An 18,300-nucleotide genomic window follows, 5' to 3' on the forward strand; every position below is an offset into this window, starting at 1 on the left:
TATTAGGTCTCCTATTTTTAATATTTAACTTTCTCCGGTCATAGGAACAACACGAATTTGTGCACGAGTTAGATGTGTTGCGAATGCGTTTCGCCATCAGGTGGAAGACTAGATCCGACTGGGAAAGATCGTTTAGAACGGTCATCCATCTCGAAATATCTCAAACTGGCATATTTCTAAACCTCCGACTTGAAAGCACCATTACCATCAGCCCAGTAAAATAAGTTTTCGCTTTATGCTCAGCTGTGCCTTCCAATTGCTTCACCAATCTATTGGTGATCTATTTTATATTCAAAGCTCGAAAATGAAATGTAATCTGGTCTAAGAACAATATTGGCAGGCGATGCATATAGGGGAGGGTCGTCCGGGTTTGGCTGGGGTAGGGCAGTCATTGTAAAATAAGAATTTGTTCTTAACTGACTTGCCTAGTTAAATATAGCCAATATGCTGTGATAATGTATTAGGCCTAGTGCATAAACCTCATTCTTACAGAATTGTTTTTAATTAGGGTAATGTAATAAAGTCAGTGGTGGCTCTGCTTGCTGTTTGATTGCAAAAGTGATCTTGACTCAAAGGTTGGTGACCACTGCCCTAGACAACTGAAAGGCTGGTACTTGTTGTCTCTCCACAAGCACCTTTAAACAACATTGTACCAAGTTATTTATTCAGCGCATTTATTTTCATCCCATGCAAGCATAGTCTTGAAATAAGCCATTTTTATTTTCAGGGAAGCTAATGGAAAAACACAAAACAGGTAACATGTATAGGCAGGATAATATTAACATGGTAACACTAAACAAAACGGAGCATTGCAGATGTTTTATGGATGACTTTTACATTACAAGGACAAACTTAAATCAGGTGTGTTCCATTGCCAGGAGGGTGGGAAAAAATAGGCACTAAAAATAAATCTCAGTAATTTAGTCAAAAGGAGATGCTATGGTGCAACACAAAATTGGTAGGCACCTGATCTTCCTAGGTTCTGGCCTTTCTAGGGAGTTTTTCCTAGCCACCGTGCTTCTACACCTGCATTGTTTGGGGTTTCTGTACAGCACTTTGAGATATCAGCTGATGTAAGGGCTTTATAAATACATTTGATTTAGGCTTAACTGCATTCAGTTGTGATACTGAGCAATCCAAAAGTAAAAGGGAAGGATGGTGAGGATGTGTACAGGTTGGTTATGTGTAAAATTTCATCAGGTTGCAAAACAAGTTGTGGTTAGGAGTCTGAAAAAGCTCTGTGTGTGTTGGGGAACTGCTGAGAGCTGAAGTCCGGGTCCTCTCTCACTCGCTTCTTTATGTCTTTCTTCACCTGATACAGAGGACAAAGGTGGCAATTACAAAAAGGGTCGTTCAACATAACATGCATCAGCTATTGTCGTTCAATATTGAAAATCACAACCAGTGGTGCAAAATACTTTAGTTTGCTTTACTATTTATATTTAACAACTTTTACTTCACTACATTCCTAAAAATGTACTTTTTACACCATACATTTTCCCTGATACCCAAAAGTACTCATTAGATTTTGAATGCTTAGCAGGACAGAAATTGTCCAATTAGCACACTTATCAAGAGAACATCCCTGGTCATCTCTATTGCCTCTGATCTGGTGGACTCACTAAACACATGCTTTGTTTAAATTATGTCTGGGTGTTGGAGTGCCCCTGGCTATCCGCAAATGAAAAACATCTGGTTTGCCAAATATAAGGAACTTACTTTTGATACTTAAGTATATTTAAAACAAAACAGAATTTTACTGGGTGACATTCACTTTTACTTGAGTCATTTTTTTATTAAGGTATCTTGACTAGAAAATGGGTACTTTTCCCACCACTGCATATAACCGTCAGTGGCAGCTCCCTAATGACCATTTACAATTGTGTCAATGTGTAACATCTGTAATATTAGGAGAAGCCATGGAATGATGGAACAGCTTGTTTTTCTGTGAGTGTTAGTGGAGGACTGTACCTGCTCTGCATAGGCCTCCTGGAGCTCAGGGCTGTCAAGCTCCTCCTGCAGGTTGTCTGGGGAAGTGACTGGCCTGACTTCGGCCGTCCTTGCTGCCCTGTTCACTGCGTCGGAGAGGGAGAGAAGAGCGCCGTCCCCCTGTCCTGTCTGAAAACACACACCCTGGTCATATGCCAATCCAACTTTTAGTACAAGAATAAGCCCTCGCACTCAGATGTTGAACATAGCATGCTGATACTACAATGTGATCAGAGTTTACGTTAGCCCTGATACAGCAAGGCTCCCATGTTTTAGCCATGGAGGGTCAACTACAGCCTGGAATCAGTCTGCCAACAAAGCTTGCAGGATGCCTCCTATAACGGAAGACTAGTGAGATCAGGGCTTGTCTTTTGTACATAAGTTAGTTTCATTCACATGATGGAACAAGCTGTTCCATCATTCCATGGCTTCTCCTAATATTACAGATGTCACACTTTGACACAATGGTAAATGGTCATTAGGAAGCTGCCACAGGCAATCTATTTACCTTCCTCCGTTTGGCAGGCATCCCATGTAAATAGGCGTCAGACATGGGAGGCTGGGCCTTCATTTTCCTCTGGGTGATCAGGTCATGTCTGATGATGGGTACCCACTCCTATCACACAGAGACAGACATGATCAGAATGACAGACAGTTAAACTATCGAGAGCCATATAACTGCACATTGGATTTTAAGATTTGAATGGGTTTGGAATCAGATCTGATTAGGTGATTACACTTCCATTGTTGGATCATTTTCTTTCTCAAGAATCCAAACTACAAGTCAACGAAAGGTTTGCAAAAAATTCACTATAAATTCAACTAGAAGCTTGTATGTAAAACTGAGAAAGAGAATGGCAAAGCAACTAAAGTGGACGAGAGAAGGATTGGACTAGTAGTGGGAGAGAGCAGAACAGTGTTCTTACAGCAGGGACGGCAGCAGCCCAGGCCTCGGTCTCTCTACCAGGCTCCTCCCTCCCGCTGGCTTCAGCTGCTGCCATGGCGCCACCCAATGGCGCAGCCCCTCCGGTTGCTCCAGTTTCCTTAGGCTCTGCCCTAGTCTCCTGTGATGACGCTGTGGTGCCTGGGGAGTGGGTGTCCTCAATCTAAGGTGGGATGGAGAAAAGAGTTTATGGTGAGGAACTAAAAGAGACAACACACCAAGGTATATTGAGGACAACAAAATGAATCTTACAAATACATTTTGAAACACTCACCTCTATGATCTGGGCACGTTGAGGCTCCTGTGCATTAGAAGCCTCCCCCTTGGAAAGAAACCATTTAACACATATTGTTTGAGTGGAATCTGGTAATGGAATCTATGACAATCATCGTAACGGACACTTGACTAGAAAATTATGGTATCCATGTGCATTGTTAGATGTAGTCCAGTAAATAAGTCTTCTAGAACACTAACAGTGTGCTTAAAAAAACAACACTATGACCTGTTTGGGAGATGGTGTGTGTGTGTTAATTACCTGCTGTGTGTGGACGGCATAATGCAGTATCTGGTCCTCTGTGACGGGGATGTGCTCCAGGATGACCTGCAGCCTCATGGTCATCATACTGGTCAGCCAGTTCACCAGGCTGGGGTTCATGTCAGTCGACAACGTCCTCTAATGGGAGAGGGGGTCAATCACAACGTACTGACCAGATTTCAGTCTAGTCATATCCATTTAGCTATTTGTTTCTAATCTATAGAAAGAGTATTGTAAATCATCTGAGAGAAAAATGGGAGGGAAGGAGGAGAGACAATGAGTTGCAGGTTGTATATCATGTCATAAGGAACATTGAGTGTGTGTGTACTGACTATGCGGTGGTTGATGACAGAAGTGAGGGCACTCTGCTCTCCTCTCAGACAGTACAGGTTGAGGGCCAGACACTCAAACAGCCCCTGGTTGCACATCTGCAGCAGCTGCGGCCCAAACGTGTTGTCTGCAGGAGGTGAAAACACAGCAATAAGTGACAAAAGCATTCATAGGCCAGGTCTGATGAATTGCGTCAATTTGGCACAATAAAGACAATGTTACCTGTGCAGCGGAGTATGTGTGTGGCGATACGCGTTAACTGCCGTCTGAAGAAGGACAGGTTGGTCTGAGTGACGTTGACACCCTCCAACACTGCCACTGAAGACTGAAGGAACAAGACAAAGAGAGAAATGTGAGGGATTGATTCACCACTGGCCAACTGGCCACGGGGAGAATTTAAAAAATGACTGATATTGAGCAATTTGAAGAGCACTGACTATAAAAGGGGGCAGCCTAAGTGAACTACGGTACTTACAAAGCTCTCGGTAATGTACTCCTCAAGTTCATTGATGAGACCATCAGCAGCAGCCTATGATCACAGTGAAAGAACCAAGAAAAAGAACCAAAGAGGGAGAGATAATGAGACTCATCATGTAGCTTGTCTAGCCCCATGTGCAGTGACACTAATGACAGGTGACAGTAATTGACGCGTGGCAGTAATGACAGGGGACAGTAACATCCCAGATAGAGGCGGTTATATAGACGGTGGCCCACTCACAGCGACATTGTGGTCGGTGGGCTCGCTCCCGTTGAGGTAATGCTGGGTGAAGAACTGAGACAGCTGGGTCTGGATCCGGCCCAGGGGCTGGTTCTGGCCGTGGAGCAGCAAGACCAGGTCCACCATGGAGAAGTTCTGACATACTAGGGTCAGTAGATCTCCAAAGAAACCTGAGGGAGAGAGACAACTGTGTGGCAATGGAACAAAAACATTGAGGAAGAGAGAGCACGGGAGAAAGAGGGAACGCTGGAGAAAGAGATTACACTTCCTAGACAGAAACAGAAAGAGAGAGCAAGGTACAAGAAAAAGGGAAAGAGAGAAACGAGAAAAAAGGGAAGAAAAAAGAAAGCAAACAAGACAGGAACTCTTACCCATGGCGTCCCCTGTGCCGGGTGTGAAGATGTTGCTGGTCTCAGAGAGCCTCTGGATGAACTGGGCGATGCTCTCAGTGTTGCTCTGAGGAGAGCCCAGGGAGCCCATCATGGTAGACAGGACCCCCTGTACAATCCCAGTGAACAACTCCGGATTCAGGGCCTCTCCCTGGGCCCCGGCACCGTCCCCCGTGGGAGGGTTAGGGGTGGTCCCGGGTGGAGGGGTGGGGGTGCCAGAGGCAGGGGGCTGTTGGGCACTGTTGGGGGGTGGTGGGAAGACTGGTCCGGAGGCCTGAGATAGAGAGTGAGATGATGGACAGGGAGAAAATAAGATGCATCATATGAAAGATAAGTAGTTAAGAAACCATTATGGTATTATGGTCAGTTAACTGGAGGATGATGTAATCTTGGTTTCAACCATTCGGTTCTAACAGGCACTACGGCTATATGTCCTAATCCACAAAATACACTTGGAACAAACTCCGATCCAAACACTGACCTGCATGAAGTCAGACACTCCCTGGACGAAGGCAGGCACTCCAGGCATGGTCACAGTGATGGAGGGTCCCATGGCCCCAGGAACTGTCCCTGCTGTCCCCAGGAGAGAGCCCAGGAGCTGGGCCAGGTCAGGGGGAGCTCCCTGGGGCAGGGTGGGGATGGCTCCAGACTGGCCTGGGCGAACAGTGGTGCTAGGAGCAGGGGTGGGGATAGGAGCAGGGGTGGGGATAGGGCCAGAGGAGGAAGAAGAAGAGTTGGAGGAGGATGAGGAGAAGGTATGAGAAGCTGAGGAGAAGGTATGAGAGGCAGAGGAGGTGGCTGTTTGACCAGCTGGGGGGGAAAGGAAGAGAGGAAAGAAATTACAATGGGCTTATAGTACACTTAACACAGAGGATTCACTTTTAGTGTGATGGTTAACTAAGCAAAACCACCAACAAAAAAAAGGAGTCTAGAGAAGTGGGGTGTATATGGTATTTCTAAGACAGCATACCCATCTGTCCAGGCATTAGGAGTTGTCCCACCAGTCCACTGATCATCTGATTGAGGGCAGCAGGAGGGAAGGGCTGTGTGGGAGAGGTCATAGGTCAACAGTTTCTATAAGCATATAATACAAACGTGGCTATGCCATTAAGACTTTCAGAGCACTACAGCTTAAGACAATTGGTACTGTCGATGGAAAATGCCCACAATGACTAGCAAACCATGAAAGCCTCCGACTGAAATTCCAAGTCTGACAACTTCTTGTCAAAACTTGACTGAACTCTACAAGCCATTAACCTCAGTCCTGCACCAAACCCCCTATCACAAACATGCTCACCTGTCCTGGTTGCTGACCCATCATGGGGGGCACGCTAGCTCTAAGGTTGATGGTGGCCCCCCGCATGCCAAATGTGGGTGGGGGGACCCTGGGGGCAAAGGTGGGCCGGGTAAAAACCACCCTGGCCTGGGGTGCCCCAGGAGAAGGCAGGGGGGGAGCCGTGGGGGTGGTGGTGGGGGTGTTAGGGCCAGTGGTGGAAGAGGTAGCGGTGGAGCCTGGGGTGGTAGGCTGGAGGGGTTGGCCAGGGATGGTGCCCCCGGTGGCAGCAGCCACAGCCTCTGTGTACTGGGCGATCTGCTGCACGATGGACTGCATGAAGTCAGGGTTCATCTGAACACCGGGGGGCATCTGGAAGCCTGGGGAGAGAGGATAAGAAAAGGTTTCTTTGTGCCTTGGATTCAGGATCTCTGGTATATTGGGCTTTCCTCTAGTCCCCAGTTATTTGGAGATACAACCAGAGGTACTAAACCATTATCATGAAGTGTTACCAACACTCACCTGGCTGACCCATTCCTGAAGCGTTTGGCTGTCCAGCTGCCTGAGGAACACCAGAGTCTGTACACACGAACACAATGTTTGAACTGTGAACAGTGTGTAGAAACAAATGGACTTTGGTTTAACAAGCACGTAAAAGAAAAACACCCTTCCAAAATTGAACGAGACCTATCGATTTGAGCAGTACAGGGACCTGTACGGTACTTTGACTATCGGTCAAAGAAGGAAAACTTTCTCTCAGAAAATACCATTTGGCAATAAATGCAACGGTAGAGCTATTCACTTTCAACGGGCCATTTGTGGACGAGAAACAGATGGACACGTTGTGGTAAAGCATTCAATCAGTGGCGGGTACGGGACAACACACCGTCCGTGTTCATCTGCATCATGACCACCGGCATTGTCTGGTGGCTGATCCTGATGACCCGGGGGCCGGGCTGTCCCTGTCCAGCCTGCTGATTGGACGGAGGAGGCTGTGAGGGGGAGGTCTGTCCCTGACCTGGCTGGTCCGATTGGCCGGCGGCCTGACTGGGCTGGGCCTGTTCCTCTGTAGCTGGTCTGCCATTGGACGCCATTGTGACCGTGGCTCCCAGGTTCATCTGCAGATGAGTTTCAAAATGTAATTGACGTACTGTGTTCCATTGGCAAACGATATCAAATTAAGTTTACACTAACCAATAACTAAATACATTACCGGTCAAAAGTTTTAGAACACCTACTCATTAAAGGCTTTTTCTTTTTACTATTTTCTACACTGTAGAATAATCGTGAAGACATCAAAATGATGAAATAACATATGGAATCATGTAATAACCAAATAAAGTGTTAAACAGATCAAAATAGATTTTATATTTGAGATTCTTCAAACAGCCACCCTTTGCCTTGATGACCGCTTCATGAGGTAGTCACCTGGAATGCATTTCAATTAACAGGTGTTCCACAAATGAACTTTTAAGAAGGCACACCTGTTAATTGAGAGAATGCCAAGAGTGTACAAAGCTGTCATCAAAGCAAAGGGTGGCTATTTGAAGAATCTCAAATACAAAATATTTTTTGATTCGTTTAACACTTTTTTGGTTACTACATGATTCCATATGTGTTATTTCATAGTTTTGATGTCTTCACTATTATTCTACAATGTAGAAAATAGTAAAAATAAAGAAAAACCCTTGAATGAGTAGGTGTTCTAAAACTTTTGACCGGTAGTGTACCTAAGACAGAAATAATGTAATAGGTCTAAGTGTCTGCTAGGTGACAACAAAATAAGTTGGACAATGGGATACAACATCGACTAACATGTAGCGGGATGTGATGGTGCACGGCTCCAGGCATGGAGACTGGGGAGGTGTAGTGAGACATTGGCCGGATCACGTGTAGGTGGCGTGGGGTGGGGCTCAGCAGATTGCAGCGCAGGTCACTAAGGGCAACCAGGGCATTGCCCAGGAGACGGAGGGCCTCCCCCACCAGGTTGAGAATCCGCTGGTCCTCCTCTCGATCCTGTGTGTGACAAGAAGAGGGCTTAAGACATTTTCTGAGAATGTGTGTTTTGATATTTTATTCAGGTAGTCTTGTGGGGAAAGTGACACGTATTGTAAGAGTCCGACTGCAATTCAAGGCAATACAGCAAACGCTCATGACGTTTGTGTGAATTGTACCTAACCACAAAGCAGTAAGTTATGAGGAATGCAGCGGTGAAAAGCTTACAGCGTTGGCGTATTCTGCGGTGGTAGCAGACTCTAGGATAGAGTGTGTTCTCTGGACGAATGGCTGAAGTCTCTCCTCCACCCTCCTCAGCTCTGACAGCATCTCTACCAGCTCTGCTGGGCTGGGGTGACTGTCAAGGGGAGAAGTTGTCCTTATTTACATGCATCACAGGTACATTTATTTTACCTTTATTTAACCAGGTAGGCCAGTTGAGAACAAGTTCTCATTTTCAACTGCGACCTGGCCAAGATAAAGAAAAACAGTGCGACAAAAACAACAGAGTTACATGGGATAAACAAACGTACAGTCAATAACACAATAGAAAAAATCTATATACAGTGTGTGCAAATGTAGTAGGATTAGGGAGGTAGGGCAATAAATAGGCCATAGTGGCGAAATAATTACAATTGAGCAATTATACACTGGAGTGATAGATGTGCAGAGGATGATGTGCAAGTAGAGATACTGTGGTGCAAAAGAGCAAAAATAAATAACAGATTGGTTGTGTAGAGGTGCAGTGATCTGTGAGCTTCTCTGACAGCTGATGCTTAAAGTTAGTGAGGGAGATAAGTCTCCAGCTTCAGTGATTTTTGCAATTCGTTCCAGTCATTGGCAGCAGAGAACTGGAAGGAAGGAAAGGCGGCCAAAGGAGGAGTTGGCTTTGGGGATGACCATTGAAATATACCTGCTGGAGTGCATGCTACGGGTGGGTGTTGCTATGGTGACCAGTGAGCTGAGATAAGGCTTGGCTTCACCGAGCAAAGACTTATAGATGACCTGGAGCCAGTGGGTTTGGCGACGAATATGAAGCGAGGGCCAGCCAACGAGAGCATACAAGTCACAGTGGTGGGTAGTATATGGCGCTTTGGTGACAAAACGGATGGCATGGTGATAGACTACAACCAGTTTGCTGAGTAGAGTGTTGGAGGCTATTTTGTAAATGGCATCGCCGAAGTCGAGGATCGGTAGGATGGTCAGTTTTACTAGGGTATGTTTGGCAGCATGAGTGAAGGAGGCTGTTGCAAAATAGGAAGCCGATTCTAGATTTAATTTTGGATTGGAGACGCTTAATGTGAGTCTGGAAGGAGAGTTTACAGTCTAACCAGACACCTAGGTATTTGTAGTTGTCCACATACCCTAAGTCAGAACCATCCAGAGTAGTGATGCTAGTCGGGCGGGCGCAGCAATCGGTTGAAGAACATGCATTTAATTTTACTAGCATTTAAGAGCAGTTGGAGGCCACGGAAGGAGTGTTGTATGGCATTGAAGCTCATCTGGAGGTTTGTTAACACAGTGTCCAAAGAAGGGCCAGAAGTATACAGAATGGTGTTGTCTGCAACCACAATGTCTAAAGTCAACTTTCAATTGTGTTGATGTCAATGGCAGATTCTGTGTGAAACATTTTGCATGCATGTCTCAAGTTCCAGATTAAGCCATATTCTTCTTATTTCACATGAAAGGCCTAAAACAAGTTTGATACATTTTTAATTCATCCAGCATCCTTTTTATTCAGTATAGAGCAAAAAACAAAACACATGCAGGACAGCAATAGTAAGCAATAATGTCTTACTTTGGTCCAGCTTGGGCGGCTCCCTCTGTTTGAGTGGAGGAAGAGAAGGATGGAGGGGGAGTAGATGCAGGTGGAGACGTGTCCATGGGCTGGGTGGAGGGAGAGGGAGTGGAGGAGGAAGAGGGAGGAGGTGCAGCAGCAGCAGAATCCGGTTGGGCTGAGGTGCCGCTTGGTTGACCCTGAGATTGAGCGACAAGGTAGCAGGTAAGGGGAGTACGTTGCTCAGTCATCTTAATTGAATTACTTCGAACTCAAATAGACCTGCTTCCTGAGACTGCCTAGAATATTTTCAAATAACATTTTGTCCAAATACTTATGTTTCACGTTTGAGCCAGTTTATTCATTAAAAACTAGGTCTATACTGTGGGTATTCCTAGTTGTTATAATCTTTATAACTTAAAACCTCACCTCCATCCTCTCGATGAGAGCATTGGTGTCCCTCAGCAAGTTCTCAGCCAATAGCAGTCTCAGCCTGGGCTCACTCTGAACCGATTGGTCCATATCAATGTGCACATTCATGGAACCATTGCTCTGTGACAGCAAGAGTATTAGTTGACAGCTACTCAACATGATTATTCACAGCATTTTGTACATACAGTTGAAGTCGGAAGTTTACATACACTTAGGTTGGAGTCATTAAAACTCATTTTTCAACCACTCCACAAATTTCTTGTTAACAAACTATAGTTTTGGCAAGTCAGTTAGGACATGACAAGTAATTTTCCCAACAATTTTTTACAGACAGATTATTTCACTTATCATTCACTGTATCACAATTCCAGTGGGTCAGAAGTTTATATACACTAAGTTGCTCTGGCTTCAGAGCGAAACACTCCACAGAAACGGCCAACTGCTTTCTTCTGGAAAATGTGAAGTCCAAGATGGACAAAGGGGGCGTTGTTGGGGCTGTGTTTCTGGACCTAAGGAAGGCTTTTGATACTGTTAACCATGAGATTCTCATCACAAAATTGTCCAAGTTTAACTTTTCCCCTGATGCCTTGAGATGGATGAAATCATACCTTGAAGGCAGAACTCAGTGTGTCAGAGTGAGCAATGAGCTGTCGCCCACTCTTAGCTATGATGTGGGCGTGCCCCAAGGGTCAATACTGGGGCCCCTCCTGTTCAGCCTGTACATTAATGATCTGCCTTCTGTCTGTACTGGGTCTGAAGTTCAAATGTATGCAGATGATACAGTGATATATGTGCATGCAAAGAGCAAACAACAAGCTGCACAAGAACTCACTACTGTAATGGTCCAGGTTACAAAGTGGCTCAGTGACTCGTGTTTGCATCTCAATGTGAAAAAAACTGTTTGCATGTTCTTCACAAAGAGGGCAACAGATGCTACTGAGCCAGATGTCTATGTGTCAGGGGAGAAGCTCCAGGTGGTATCTGATTTTAAGTATCTTGGCATCATACTTGATTCCAACCTCTCTTTTAAAAAGCACGTGAAAAAGGTAATTCAAATAACCAAATTCAACCTAGCTAATTTCCGATATATTCGAAATTGTTTGACTACAGAGGTAGCAAAACTGTACTTCAAATCTATGATACTCCCCCACTTAACATACTGCTTGACTAGTTGGGCCCAAGCTTGCTGTACAACAGTAAGACCTATTCAGTCTGTCTACAAACAGGCTCTCAAAGTGCTTGATAGGAAGCCCAATAGCCATCATCACTGTCACATCCTCAGAAAGCATGAGCTCCTGAGTTGGGAAAATCTTGTGCAATACACTGATGCATGTCTTGTATTCAAGATCCTAAATGGCTTGGCTCCCCCTCCACTCAGTATTTTTGTTAAACAGAAAACCCAAACATATGGCAGCAGATCCACAAGGTCTGCCATGAGAGGTGACTGTGTAGTTCCCCTAAGGAAAAGCACCTTTAGTAAATCCGCTTTTTCTGTGAGAGCTTCCCATGTCTGGAATACACTGCCATCAGGCACACATAACTGCACCACATATCACACTTTCACAAAATGCTTGAAGACATGGCTTAAGGTCAATCAGATTTGTGAACATGGTCCCTAGCTGTGTGTTGCCGCTTTCCATGTCTGTTGTCTAACTTGTGAGGTGTGGAAACACTTTGTTGCTTTTATGAATTTTGTCTTGCTGCTTTTTGTTCTATGTTGCTCTGTCTGTATGCTACGTCTTGCTTGTCCTATGTTGCTATGTCTGTATGCTATGTCTTGTTCTATGTTGCTATTGTCCATGTTGTAATTGTTTTTAATAACCTGCCCAGGGACTGCGGTTGAAAATTAGCCGGCTGGCTAAAACCGGCACTTTTACTGAAACGTTGATTAATGTGCACTGTCCCTGTAAAAAATAAAATAAACTCAAACTGTGCCTTTAAACAGCTTGGAAAATTTCAGAAATCATATCATGGCTTTAGAAGCTTCTGATAGGCTAATTGACATCATTTGAATCAATTGGAGATGTACCTGTCAGGGTATTTCAAGGCCTACCTTCAAACTCAGTGCCTCTTTGCTTGACATCATGGGAAAATCAAAAGAAATCAGCCAAGACCTCAGAAGAAAAAAAATGTGTAGACCTCCACAAGTCTAGTTCATCATTGGGAGAAATTTCAAAACGCCTGAAGGTACCACATTCATCTGTACAAACAATAATATGCAAGTATAAACACGATGGGAGCACGCAGCCGTCATACCGCTCAGGAAGGAGACGCGTTCAGTCTCCTAGAGATGAACGTCCTTTGGTGCAAAAAGTGCAAATCAATCCCAGAACAACAGCAAAGGACCTTGTGAAGATGCTGGAGGAAACAGGTACAAAAGTATCTATATCCACAGTAAAACGAGTCCTATATCGATATAACCTGAAAGGTTGCTCAGCAAGGAAGAAGCCACTTCTCCAAAACTGCCATAAAGCCAGACTATGGTTTGCAACTGCACATGGGGACAAAGATCATACTTTTTGGAGAAATGTCCTCTGGTCTGATGAAACAAAAATAGAACTGTTTGGCCATAATGACCATCGTTATGTTTGGAGGAAAAAGGGGAGGCTTGCAAGCCGAAGAACACCATCCCAACCGGGAAGCACGGGGGTGGCAGCATCATGATGTGGGGGTGCTTTGCTGCAGGAGGAACTAGTGCACTTCACAAAATAGATGGCATCATGAGGAAGGAACAATATGTGGATATATTGAAGCAACATCAAGACATCGGTCAGGAAGTTAAAGCTTGGTCGCAAATGGGTCTTCCAAATGGACAACGACCCAAAGCATACTTCCAAAGTTGTGGGAAAATCACTGAAGGACAACAAAGTCAAGGTATTGGAGTGGCCATCACAAAGCCCTGACCTCAATCCCATAGAAAATTTGTGGGCAGAACTGAAAAAGCGTGTGCGAGCAAGGAGGCCTACAAACCTGACTCAGTTACACCAGCTCTGTCAGGAGGAATGGGCCAAAATTCACCCAACTTATTGTGGGAAGTTTGTGGAAGGCTACCTGAAATGTTTGACGTTAAACAATTTAAAGGCAATGCTACCAAATACTAATTGAGTGTATGTAAACTTTTGACCCACTGGGAATGTGATGAAAGAAATAAAAGCTGAAATAAATCATTCTCTACTATTATTCTGACATTGCACTTTCTTAAAATAAAGTGGTGATCCTAACTGACCTAAAACAGGTCATTTCTACTATGATTAAATATAATGAATTATGAAAAACTGAGTTTAAATGCATTTGGCTAAGGTGTATGTAAACTTCCAACTTCAACTGTATAGAAATTGATAGATAAAAATCCATAAATGTTATAAATCATATATTTGATTTCTTACCCCGGTGCTGGTGCTGACTCTGGCATTCCTTGCATTCTCTCCCAAGCCTGACATCATTTGCTGGACAGACATCTAATAAGAGTGTAGTAGACAGTACAGGCTAGATATCAGTGCTGATCCACACCAGGCACTCAGGATATCATTATAAACCATGGAACAAAGACAAATTTGATCCAAAACACACACAAACGCTGTACCTGGATCTGCTGAGGGTCCATGACGTTAACCGGGAGGTTGAAGGTCCCCAGCATGACATAGCTGTTGGCGTTGCGGTCCTGTGGGGGCACTTGGGACGTTCCCTGGGAGGTGGTAGAGGAGGGCGTCGCTCCGGCCTCCGCTACCCCTGACTCCGAGCCAGGCTGGGAGGGCTGAGGGGGGGCCCGCTCCACCAGGTGGATGACTTTTCCATCGACGTCTGAGACACAGAGGAAATAGAGAACAAGAAATATCATCTCTATTCATGTTAGAGGACACTGGTGCTCCATCAATCTATCAGGTGATGTGCATAGCAGCCAAACAGCATACAGCAATTACATGATGGGTACGCAAGAGTTCTGTTGGTGTGCAGTTGTATAATAGGCTTACATCTGTGCATTACTGGCCTTGTAAGTCATGGAATAAGTGAATAAGAGAGTTGTTCTATACATCACATTTAGACAATGTGCTTCCACATTGCATTGCTTGCGGTTTGGGGTTTTAGGCTGGGTTTCTGTACAGCACTTTGTGACATCGGCTGATGTAAAAAAGGGCATTATAAATCAATTTGATTGAGACAAAGATGTCTGTTTGCTGCATTTCTGTTCTGTGTTGACAGATGCTTTGCTGCAGCTGTGAGCTGCTCCAGATCAAACTGTCTGGACTAATTTCATGTTTATTGGCATGTGGCTGTTTTGTATTGATTCCAGGCCGCTCCACAGACAGCATTACTCACTGTACTCTGTCAGTGTCCTCTCATCCTGCAGGACTCGGCCCTGGTAGATCAGCCTCTGTTTGTCCACAGGAATCCCAACTGAAGTGGCAATGTGCTCCTTGAATTCTTTCACTGTCAACTGAGAAAAAGACACTGGTGTGAAGATTAGGCCTATATCCAGTACATGTAAGGCTACTGTGAAAGCGCTCCATTGGAAATGAGAACGTACCTGTCCGCCTACAGTGTAACTTCGGCTCTGAGAGTCCAAAGTTTTGACAGTCACCTCTATATCAGCACCCGGTTCCTCCATGGTTACGTTCACCCTGTGTGTTAGAGTATCATATCAATGCTGTCATAAATAGCATTATGTAAGGGATAATCAATGAGGGGCTACACGCTAGCGGAGTGGAAATAATCTTCCACAGAGTTGCAATATTTTCCTGAGAACGCATAGAGCCCTGAGTTGATCACCTCTTTTATACCATGGTTATAACAAAGCTGCGACCTAACCAAATTCACATAGAAATGTGAGTTATAGCTCTGTCGTTCTCATTGAAAGCAAGTATATGCAGTAAATATGTTCTATGTGCGCTAGTTCTATGCTTCTATTCTTAAGTAATTTTTTTGCATCTTTTACTTTCGGTTTAGTACACCAGCTTCAAACAGCTGAAAATACAATATGTTTGGTTATGAAAAATATATTTCACAGCAGTTTAGATGATACAATGATTCTCAACTGTTTGTCAAAACTTAAATTAGGCAAACTATTCGAATTTTTGCAAACAGGAAATGGCACAGTGATTTCTGCATAGTGCACCTTTAACACGTTAGCCGCTAAAAATGTGTTCATTTGCAGGTAGAAATGTGTTCAACATCCACTGAAGTAGCAAGCCAGTTAACTATATTGCTGTAGTAGTTGCCTTGGTAACGAAACAAACAGAGTTACTAGTTAAGCTAACCAAGCCATCAGTCCTAGCTTGCTATTAGGAAAATCGATTTCAATAATGTTTTCAATTCGACTTTGCTATCAAAAAGCAGCTCAAACGTAGAAAATAGACATTGAATTCTACCATGCTGATGTACCGTGCATTATATGAAAATAATGTACAGTCTAAAATGCTCTTGAAGCCAATCAGAAACGAGTATTCAACAATATCCATGGTATAATGTGGCTAATATAATTTAAATTGGCTCGTTATCTAGCTAACTTTAACGTTAGCTAGCTACTGCCTAAACAAAGATAATATGTGGTCTAACGTTAACGCTCATGGAAGCTGCCATAGCTATCTAGCTAAACTAGCTAGCTGACTGGCTAACATCCACGCCTTGAAGCAAACATGGTCAAACAAAACCTTTTCATGTCAGCGTTCTCTTGATGGAAATCCATATTAATTGTGAATGGAACTTCTACAAAAGTGATGATCCAATCAATTTCACATGAATATTGACAAAAAAACGACAGTGAAACTTGTAAGTTAGCTAGGTAGCTCACAGCTACGTTAGCTTTTAGCAAGCAATTCGCGAGCTAGCCTTGTACTAACGTTCCCATTAGCTGTATGAAGTTAGCTAGCTAGTTACTTACTAACTTACTTGATAGCTCCTACCTGTGAAGTTAAATCTTCCGATTTCACCAGAATATTTGCCAATTCTTCACCGATTATTCAGTGTTGAATGTAAAGCTAGCTATTTCCTCATATGATGATAGCAACTGCGGTTAAAGTAACGTGACATATGATTAGCTACAAGAACAGCTGTGACGTTTCAAACATACAGTAACAAATGGGATGTGCTCATGAAGCCAGTTCAACATGTTTTGCTTATATCTGTTAAATGGATCTGCTAGACAGCTAGATAATATCCCCAGTGCAGTTATAGTAGCAGATGATGGAAGGTGAGGATGTTTTTGTTAAAACCAGGCCTGTAGGAAATTAGGGGAGCCAAGAGGTTCAAGACCTCATTAACAAAGTGAGACATGATTTCCTTTCTTTAAAAGGCATCCCACCAAAGTGAACAGGGCTTCCAGTTCCAACAAAGGCCTGAGACCGCTGGGATGATCAATTCACAGTTATGTAGTGATTGAGAGAGGAAGAAGAACCTGAGTGGGGCTTGAACCAGCAACCCCATGTTCATATTACTGGAAGGTGACAGTATAATAAACGGGAAACAAAAGTGCTCCTTTTTTCCTTTCTTGAAACTTATTTGATGTTTGATAACTGCAAGAGAAGTAGGGGTTGAAAAGCAGAAATATACTATGCAAACAAAAATATAATCTGCTGATAAATAAATGCTGTCAGAGTTTGCATGTTTTGGCTGAAGCCAAAATAGGCATGGTACACTTGTGGGAGAAAAGTCTATTGCTGTGTGCATGTCAATAATCCTGGTTTCTTAATCTCCTTTCCTACATTTTTATTTTACTAATTGAACAGAAACTCTAATCAAGAGACTAACCACTAGAGTATTTTCTAGTATGTAATATGATGGATGACTACCAGGAACTAGTTTAGAGGGAGAGCTGAAATTAGGACTTGAACAGTGGCTCCTACAGCACAGGTGAGCATCTAATAGACACTGCCACACAAGCCAGCTCTGTGCAGAACCATACATTTAAAAACATCCTTGTGCATCCAGAGATCAGAGCTGCAACAGGGCGTGCCACAAAAAGCCTGGGCGTCTGGGCAGCGGCAGGGTAAAATACACCGAGGGTCAAGACCTGGGGTGTATTCATTAAACATATTCTGTTTCAAAACGTTTTGAAACGAAAACTAGAGTTTCTATTGGACAAATTATGGTGTGTCCCATTCGTTTGCTTCTGTTGGGTTCTTAAACTGTAAACGGTTTCCGTTACAGGACGTAATGAATACACCCCTGCTGCTCAGGGCAATCGGAAAAGAGATGAATGAAGTCCCTTTGGGAGTTGGACTGAAATGCACCCTTTCTTTTTCCTCTGGATTTGGCGAGTAGCCTAGCCAGGAACCCAACCTGATGTAACGGTTCATGGAATCCAGTCTACTTGGAGAGCGAATTGATCAGTACATAGATATAGCCTAAACATAACAAGATGGATAGACTATGGTAAACTACCTTGGTGGGTCTGTGACTGGTACCCGCTCCTCGTGTTCTTCTTCCTCGGACTCGTCGGTGTCGTAATCTCTTCTCCTCGGTGGCGATGTATCGCCGACCAATGGTTCGAACAAGTATGGCTGGATTGGCCCACTACGCACGTAATCTGCAAATTCTTCCCAGGATGACGAATCTCCATCATCTGTGTAGCTGCCAGTGTCTGTTAAATCTTCATCCGCCGAGACATCAACATTTACTAAATTGCGGTCATTGTCTGCCATGTTTCCACGTGCGAATTCAGCAAGCCAGCTAACTTTATGATGATTTGAATTTAAGTGGAAAATGCTAGATATCTAGCTTTACATAGTTATGAAGAAAGCCACCTCTTCAGTCTCATAAACTAGTTTACATTTACAAATAATTTGACATTATTCAGAAAGGCAGGCGGAAACCACACACCTGAAAAGGAGTACAGTGCATCTCTACTCAAAAGTTTCAGGTCTTCCTCGGGTTGTATCCTTTCACCTGCACCACAGTGGCTGGTTGACAACAACACCAAAAAG

At 43.9% G+C, this 18,300-nt stretch overlaps 1 protein-coding gene across 5 annotated transcripts; it reads right to left on the reverse strand.

The window, feature by feature from the left end:
• Positions 1 to 696: 696 nt before the first annotated feature.
• On the reverse strand, positions 697 to 18,265 carry LOC139564532 (large proline-rich protein BAG6-like). Of its 5 annotated transcripts, none has more exons than XM_071384124.1 (25): positions 17,759 to 18,265; positions 14,907 to 15,000; positions 14,699 to 14,816; positions 13,965 to 14,182; positions 13,768 to 13,839; positions 10,379 to 10,501; positions 9,971 to 10,149; positions 8,401 to 8,530; positions 7,993 to 8,193; positions 7,196 to 7,295; positions 6,700 to 6,756; positions 6,202 to 6,557; positions 5,875 to 5,947; positions 5,386 to 5,714; positions 4,887 to 5,178; positions 4,516 to 4,685; positions 4,273 to 4,326; positions 4,020 to 4,122; positions 3,800 to 3,924; positions 3,468 to 3,605; positions 3,207 to 3,254; positions 2,916 to 3,095; positions 2,498 to 2,605; positions 1,972 to 2,133; positions 697 to 1,312 (listed from the first exon to the last, which is right to left on the reverse strand). In XM_071384124.1, exons 1-25 carry the CDS (start codon positions 18,016 to 18,018, stop codon positions 1,220 to 1,222), a joined length of 3,783 nt encoding a protein of 1,260 aa, XP_071240225.1. In that variant the 5' UTR covers positions 18,019 to 18,265; the 3' UTR covers positions 697 to 1,219. The 5 variants fall into 5 exon arrangements, with proteins under 5 accessions (XP_071240225.1, XP_071240224.1, XP_071240222.1 ...); XM_071384123.1 differs by having other exon boundaries at positions 1,972 to 2,118; positions 7,064 to 7,295; XM_071384121.1 differs by having other exon boundaries at positions 7,064 to 7,295.
• Positions 18,266 to 18,300: the final 35 nt, after the last annotated feature.

Source organism: Salvelinus alpinus, chromosome 35 (assembly GCF_045679555.1).
Source record: "Salvelinus alpinus chromosome 35, SLU_Salpinus.1, whole genome shotgun sequence".
Taxonomy (NCBI): Eukaryota; Metazoa; Chordata; class Actinopteri; order Salmoniformes; family Salmonidae; genus Salvelinus; species Salvelinus alpinus.

Excerpts from the sequence above, each read along its gene's own strand:
- LOC139564532 (XM_071384121.1), bottom strand. The coding sequence starts at position 18,018 with ATGGCAGACAATGACCGCAATTTAGTAAATGTTGATGTCTCGGCGGAT. Across the intron at positions 13,840-13,964 it reads TGGACCCTCAGCAGATCCAG|ATGTCTGTCCAGCAAATGAT; the intron begins GTACAGCGTTTG and ends CACTCTTATTAG. Across the intron at positions 10,502-13,767 it reads GAGTCAGCACCAGCACCGGG|AGCAATGGTTCCATGAATGT; the intron begins GTAAGAAATCAA and ends TTGCTGTCACAG.